This window comes from Zerene cesonia, chromosome 15 (genome assembly GCF_012273895.1).
Source record: "Zerene cesonia ecotype Mississippi chromosome 15, Zerene_cesonia_1.1, whole genome shotgun sequence".
Taxonomy (NCBI): Eukaryota; Metazoa; Arthropoda; class Insecta; order Lepidoptera; family Pieridae; genus Zerene; species Zerene cesonia.
The window spans coordinates 7,678,589-7,685,944 of NC_052116.1; the positions used below are offsets into that span (position 1 = coordinate 7,678,589).

Below are 7,356 nucleotides of genomic sequence, written 5' to 3' on the forward strand. Positions count from 1 at the left end.
GTAATAAATGTTATTTGCAGTTAACAATTTTCTTTTTTCTTTATTACAATATTTATGGCAAGACTAGGTATATTACTGCGCAATAATATGGGACATTTTCATGAATATCCAAAAATAAGTAAACATTATTTATATGAGGTTTTTAGCAATTATCAACATCACTTTATATTCTCCACGCAGGTTGAGAGAGAGCGGTTGGAGTCTCCGACTTTTCGATTTACACATTCAGCTCGGTTATTATTACATATTGTTTTATTTAAAGGTCGACTGAATCATGAGGAAAAACCTAAAGATGCTGTCAACGACGCAGGTTTTGCTACGGTTGAGGAGTCCTCTGTTGGAAAGAGAAAAATACAAAGAGGTATAATATAAGGAATTAGCACTGTAATCTTATACGTTTAAACGAGCAATTCTTGTATATATATATATATATATATATAATTGGAATCTCGGAATCGACTCCAACGATTTTCATGAAATTTAGTATCTAGGGGGTTTCGGGGGCGATAAATCGATCTAGCTAGGAATCTTTTAAAAATGTCATATTCGTGTTTTATTCGTGTTTCATCGACTTAAACTTATTTTTTTAACAAATAGGAGGCGTTTGAGTAGTCCCATTTATTATGACTCTTCCACATGACATCTATTGGCGAATAATAATACTATAAATGCGAAAGTTTGTGAGGATGGATGCATATGTATGTGTGCGTCTGTTACTCTTTCACGCAAAAACTACTGAACCGATTGCAATGAAATTTGCTTCGTAGATAGCTGGACAACTGAAATAACACATAGGCACTTTTATACCGATATTCGTACGGGTTACGGACTTACGCGGTTTCAACCGCGGGTCACAGCTAGTGATTAATTATTTGACATACTGTATACACCCAGCAAGCATATTTCTAAAGTGCTTAAAATAGTGTTTGTTATTCATTATATTATAAAAACTTAAGCCAAACATTTCTTCGTTCCACTAGACTTCGTACATAAGCGCTTTTTATTTAATTGTTAAATTATATTATGTATTAGTATTTTGTAGAAGAGAAAACCCGGCAGAAATCTCTGTAGTTGTTCTTTTAAAATCATGTCAACTTTACTTTTAAATTTTCCGAATATAATATCACAATAATAATGCCAAAAAACTGTCCTGGAAGAAAGTTGAATATATTATCATTGATTATCAGTCATCATTGCATGTTAAGCATCATTGTTACCTCCTATCTCCAAACTATTATATATTGATATTTCATACCCATCAATTTGTAATTTCCAGAATGGACCGACAACGACCTGATTGCCCAAGCTGTCCTCTTCTTTATCGCTGGTTTTGAAACAATTGCTACAGCTATGTCTTTCGCCCTTCACGAACTCGCGTTGCACCCAGAGATTCAAGAGAGGCTAGCAACAGAGATAAAAGAAGATGCGGTGAAAAACAACGGCAAGATAGAATACAATTCGATTCAATCTTTGCCGTACTTGGATATGGTGGTTTCAGGTATTATGTTCATTTTAAAAATTATTATTTGATTGTATTACAGTGATATCTATGTACTAGTTGAAAAGTGGCAGACGGTATATAGACTTCCATAGTAAAAGAATGAGCATACGACATGAGGCATTATTGCAAGCATATTGTGACTCGTCGGGTACACCAAAATTACATTAAGCTTTACATACATTCGTTTGGTTCATATTCAAAATATTATGCCAAAATTTCAGAGGTGCTTAGACTCTGGCCCCCTGGTTTCCAGCTGGACAGAGTTTGCACAAAAGATTACAACATGGGAAAGCCTAATAGCGAATCGTCCAAAGATTTTATTGTAAGTTATATTTTCTAAATATTAACAAACATTCTTTTGGGTCGAAAGGGTACATTACCTACTAAATAAAAAATATTTCTAGCTCCGGAAAGGGGAATTTGTCTTATTGCCAATGTGGTGCATCCATCGAGATCCCGAATTCTTCCCTAACCCTGAGAAGTTCGATCCGGAGCGCTTCTCAGAGGAGAATAAGGATAAAATCAATCCAATGACATATATGCCATTCGGTGATGGACCCAGGAATTGTATAGGTAAGTCAGAGAAAGAAAACATATAACGACTGACCCATTTGCTAGAACCGATTTCTTATTTCACTATAACCATACAATAACATAATGTTTATTAGATATACTTATTAAAACATTGATATACTTAAAAAAAATATATATACATAATTAAAAAAAATTAAAATTACGCAATGAGTTTTTTGGGATATAAATAATTCTTAATCTAAGCAATACTGTTACAAGCATAACTAACTATTTAGCAATAACAACAGTTGACTCTCAACAACAGTTCTCTCTCTTGATGATCTACCTACATTATAATGAATCTATACATATATAATTTTCCAAAAACAATAAGTCTGTAGAAAGCTTATTACTTTGTTTATTTCTTTAAATAACAATGTTTGTATATTCCAGGTTCAAGATTTGCACTGCTGGAACTGAAAATGATACTTTATCAAATTATTCTCCACGTCAATGTTTCCCCTTGCAGTAAGACGTGTATCCCAACCAAACTGTCAATGGAAAACTTTAACATTGCTATTGCTGGTGGACATTGGCTAAATTTCACACTACGGCAGTGAATGGAAAATTGAACTCTATTTCATAGTGTGTAAATTTAAAATTAATGTTACACTATATATATATTAGATTAGGATAAAATTTGTTTCATAGTTTTAAATGTTATAATAGTTATTGGGTTATATTAAGGTGTATTATTTGTTTAAATGTACCTATACAAGCGAGAGTAGTTCTAAGGTTCACCTACTAATACCAAGAGGGTATTCTCCCTCAAAATAACTACTTGATTATTATATACTATATTTTGATGTTAGATTGTAATAACAGATCTAACCTGCGAGATTGCAAACTATCTGGAAACTGTGATCCGAAGCATATGCTGCTTGTGATTCAACGCATTATTTTTCGTGGATTAATCGTAACTGACTAGTAAAATTGATAGAAATGTGGCGCGTGTTTTTCGAAATAATTAAAATAAGGAAAAATATAATTATAACGATATGGTATGGAATTTTATTTTTGTTTTATTTATTAACTATTAACACACTACTTTATTAGTCTACAAAGTCTGGATTGCTTCAAAATAGCCACTTTTTAATGCAAAATCTAACAACAGGTTAGCTTTCTATAATGCGATTTAAGAAGCTTATTCTTATGTTTTTAACTAATTTCAATAACAAAGAAAAACGCCGCCCAGAACGGGAAAACTTAATACTAACTATAACAGTACCTTGAAATAAAGTTCGAAGTTTTGTATTGAAGAATACATAAGTTCATACGATGAAATAAGGAATAAAAAAATAGTTACCAATAATTTTTTATAATTTGTACCGCCTACCAAATTTGTGCTAGCAATTACACAGATCTGTGTAAATATTGTATTTTTTCAAGTTGATATAAACATTACTTTCGATTTATACTTCAAGAGATTGATATCATGTGTATCTGAACTTATAAATCATATCAAATATATTATACATTGTGCAGTGGTGCAGTGGTGGCTCAGTGTGCAGTGGTGGCTCAGTGGTGAGAACCTCGGACTTCAAAATCGATAAGTCGGGGTTCGAGACCGGGCGAGCGTGCAAGAAATAAATTGATTTTTCAATTTATCTGCGCATGTAGATAACATCACCACTTCTTAAAACGGTGAAGGAAAACATCGTGAGGAAACCGGCATGTCCGACAATCAAAAGTTCGGCGACATGTGACATCTGCCAACCCGCACTTGGCCAGCGTGGTGGATTATGGCCTGAACCCTCATAGGAGGCCTGTGTCCCAGCAGTGGGAACATATATGGGCTGATGATGATGATGATGATGATGATATTATACATATGTATGTGTATATATATAAAGGTTATTTATGAGCCTATTAACATTGTTCTTGATTTTCCCTTATTAATTACGAGTATAAAAAATAGTATACTTCCTATTCGGCCTATTTTATTCATAAATAAACAACATAATATAAAATTTCATTAAAATCAACCAAGTCGTTCCGAGGGTGTATGGCATCAAACACTGTGACACAAGAATTTATTATCTTGTAAAATGTAAATGCGAAAGTGACTCTGTCTCTTCTTCACGCCTAAACCACATTACCGATTTGGATAAAGCTTAGCGTAAAGGTAGTTTGAGCCCCGGAAAGGCATAGGATACTTTATATCTTGGAAATCCTACGGTAATCCGGAAATCCTACAGTGTAACCACGGGAGAAGCTAGGTGCCTATACTTTAATCGGACATCAATGGTGTTTTATTTATTTATTATTATTAATAATAATAAAGTCTATATTAATTATTTATTTATTTATTTTTGATAATAATAAAGTCTTAAAACTGTTAAATAATACAATTATATTGGTAGAAACGAAAGCCTGGGTTAGTAAAAACTGTGTAACAGGCTTTAGAATCCCTCACATTTTTGTAAATTATATTTTCTTACAGTTTTTTTTTTTCAATTAAGTATATTAAAATTAGAAAAAGTGCATGCGTGTGAGTGTGGGTGTTATTTAATACTAGTTTATGCCGGCGGCTTCCCACCCGTTTGTTTCGAACAAGTTTAACTCGTTGAGCTATCGAATCACTTGAAACTGGGATGATTGAAACTAGGTAGGGATTATACCTTGGTCTTCAGATGTTCGGCCCAGCTACCCTCACTTTGTCTTTGCGACTGGCTGTGATTTGTTATCAACTAAATACATCAATTAAGCAGTTCTGCAGTACATTCTTATTACGATCAAATTAATATTTAACTAACATTTTTTGATTTCTAACATGTATTTATTCGAGTATAATAACACTCAGATCCTACTTACTATAAGTGCTAGCATTAACTAGACGTTCTATTAAAAGTACATTACGTATCTATTAATTTTATCAACTGTTTGCCAGGCTGCTAATGTTTATGTCATGCCTCTTATCACAGATGATTTCATATTTGCAAATTTAATTAACATAAACATAATGTTGTTTTTCTAGCAAATTACCGTCTCTGTTGAAGTTAACATGAAAATTAAATTGGTTTCAGAAACTGTATCAAGTGGTCTCATTATAATTATTATAAATTTATCTAAAAATTCCAAGATGTTATTATCTATGGTGTTCCCGAAAAATACGACATTGGGGCCTTCAAGAAAGAGCGTATATGTCACTGAAAGGCCGGCAAAGCAACTGAAACACATCTAGTGTTACAAGTGTTTATGGGCGGTGGTGACCACTTAACGTCGTGGCCCATCTGCGTGGCCCTTTGCTTGCTCTGCCATAAAAAAAATTGAATATTATGAATATTATAAATTGGTTAGTATATCGCTCTGTTTGTCTTATCTTCACGCTTGAACCATTGAACTGACATTGATGAAATTTGATAAAGACATAGCTGAAGTTTCAAGAACCGACATAGGATACCGGACGTTACACGGAAACGGGATATATGCTATGTTAAAAAGCCGGCACTGTTTTCTTTTCTTTTAATTACGTGGGCTAAAAGCTAGTAATCTATAATTATCACTGTCTCGTACATTGCTCCTTACATAGCATAAGATTTCGTATAACAGTACATCTCAGGTCATGTATTACAAGTATTGGAAAATTCACGACACATTTTTCCTTTGAAGCATTCACACGTCTGTAGCAGGTGCAATTCTTATTTCATGCATTTCTAAAATCAGGTTTATTTAAATGTAAGAGAGTCGTATTTATATATATGATATAATATGGTATTTGTGTTATGGTTCAATCCTGTTTTGCCCATTGTACATATATATTATATATAATGTATATATATAGCACTCGCAAACCACGTAGGTAAATATCCATTGATGAAGAGATTATATTATTATAAAACTAGCCTTTTACCTCAGCTTCAACTTCGCGGTCTTATTAAATTTCCATGTTTTTTTTTTATATTTTTAAGGAAAGGACAAAAAATACTAGGAAAGTTAAGAAAAAAATTGTGCCGAATCGTGCTCGACCACCATGTAAATTTCCATGGTGAGAACTTTCACCAGATATTTTATCCCCTTGGGGGAATTATGTATATATTATGTATGTAATGGGAATACACACAACAACAAACGTCATAAATATACATTTACTTATTCATTCCTATAGGTTTGGTCGAAATCCATGTCAGAGAAAATATTTTTTCAAAAAGAATTACGTAACGTAATACGAAAATGTATAGTACCTGTATATGAAATAACTATTGGCACTGTTTTATTAATATTTAAATACCATATAATTAGAGTAAATGCCTTTTATTTAGCTAGTTACATACTGACTGATCTTATAACCAAAGATTTAAACGAAGATGATGTTGTGTTTACCATGTAATTATCACCGACACTAAAAATAGTCTCACCTGCACTAATAGCAGGAAATATTTATGTAAATGCATAATTCATTAGAAATACATACGCATAAAATGCAGCATTACCACAGACCTGCTTAATTTTCAAGACGTAATCATTGTACACATATAAAATACCGCAGACTCCCGAGATAGTAAAGACAGGACAAGAATATAAAAAAAATAAACGTTTTATTTAATAGAATAGTTTAAAACTACCATTGATTTGACTTCCACTGAGAAGGATTCGTGACGCGACGTCGCCATAGCGTCAATGTGAGAGAAAATTTTTAAAGAATCTTAAAATAAATATGCAATAATTTTTAATTCGACCAAGTGGTTTCAAGGTCACATTATAAATACTTTGATTATAAAAGTTATCTAACTATTTCTTTCTAAATTTTGACCCGTCTCATATCTCCCGTATGGTCTAGTGGCTAGGATACCTGGCTTTCACCCAGGAGGCTCGGGTTCGATTCCCGGTACGGGAATAAGTTTTTGTATTTTTGATGATTGTGAAAGGTTACATACAAATTGCATTATTTTATATCATTTTAAATTATTTATCAACATTATTTTAGATATGATAAAAATTTACTATCATTGCTTCGGTTATTTTTAAATTTGAAATGATATTATGCTAACATAAGTGGGTTATGATTATAGAGTAGTTGCATAATATAGGAAAATAGAAAACATATAATAACAATTATAGTGATCATTCTGTACTATAAAATATTATGTCATCTCCATATTTTAAAAATGGGTATATTTAAAAAAAAATGTTTTTCTAATAAATACAAAAATAATCATATAAAACAGACAGACAAACAACATATCAAAAACCCACGGATTTATCGAGTAACAACGCAAAAACTAAAATACAGATGATTTGAAAAACTCCCACGTTTTTGGGACGTCGGCGGAAAAAAACAT

The 7,356-nt window shown here is 32.4% G+C and overlaps 1 protein-coding gene and 1 non-coding gene across 3 annotated transcripts in view; both read left to right on the top strand.

Annotated features, from left to right (window-relative positions):
• Window positions 1-2,754, top strand: part of LOC119832237 (cytochrome P450 9e2-like) — a 13,538-nt gene extending 10,784 nt beyond the window's left edge. Inside the window, exons 7-11 of one of the 2 annotated variants that reach the window (XM_038355894.1) lie at window positions 263-361; window positions 1,277-1,498; window positions 1,723-1,823; window positions 1,906-2,074; window positions 2,468-2,634. In XM_038355894.1, coding sequence (XP_038211822.1) covers window positions 263-361; window positions 1,277-1,498; window positions 1,723-1,823; window positions 1,906-2,074; window positions 2,468-2,634 — 758 coding nt within the window. Of the gene's footprint in view, window positions 1-262; window positions 362-1,276; window positions 1,499-1,722; window positions 1,824-1,905; window positions 2,075-2,467 lie in introns of both variants that reach the window. The other variant, XM_038355895.1, reaches the window with a different exon arrangement.
• Window positions 2,755-6,839: 4,085 nt separating this feature from the next.
• Trnae-uuc lies at window positions 6,840-6,911 on the top strand. Its single transcript has one exon. It is a non-coding gene; the product is annotated as a tRNA-Glu (tRNA).
• Window positions 6,912-7,356: the final 445 nt, after the last annotated feature.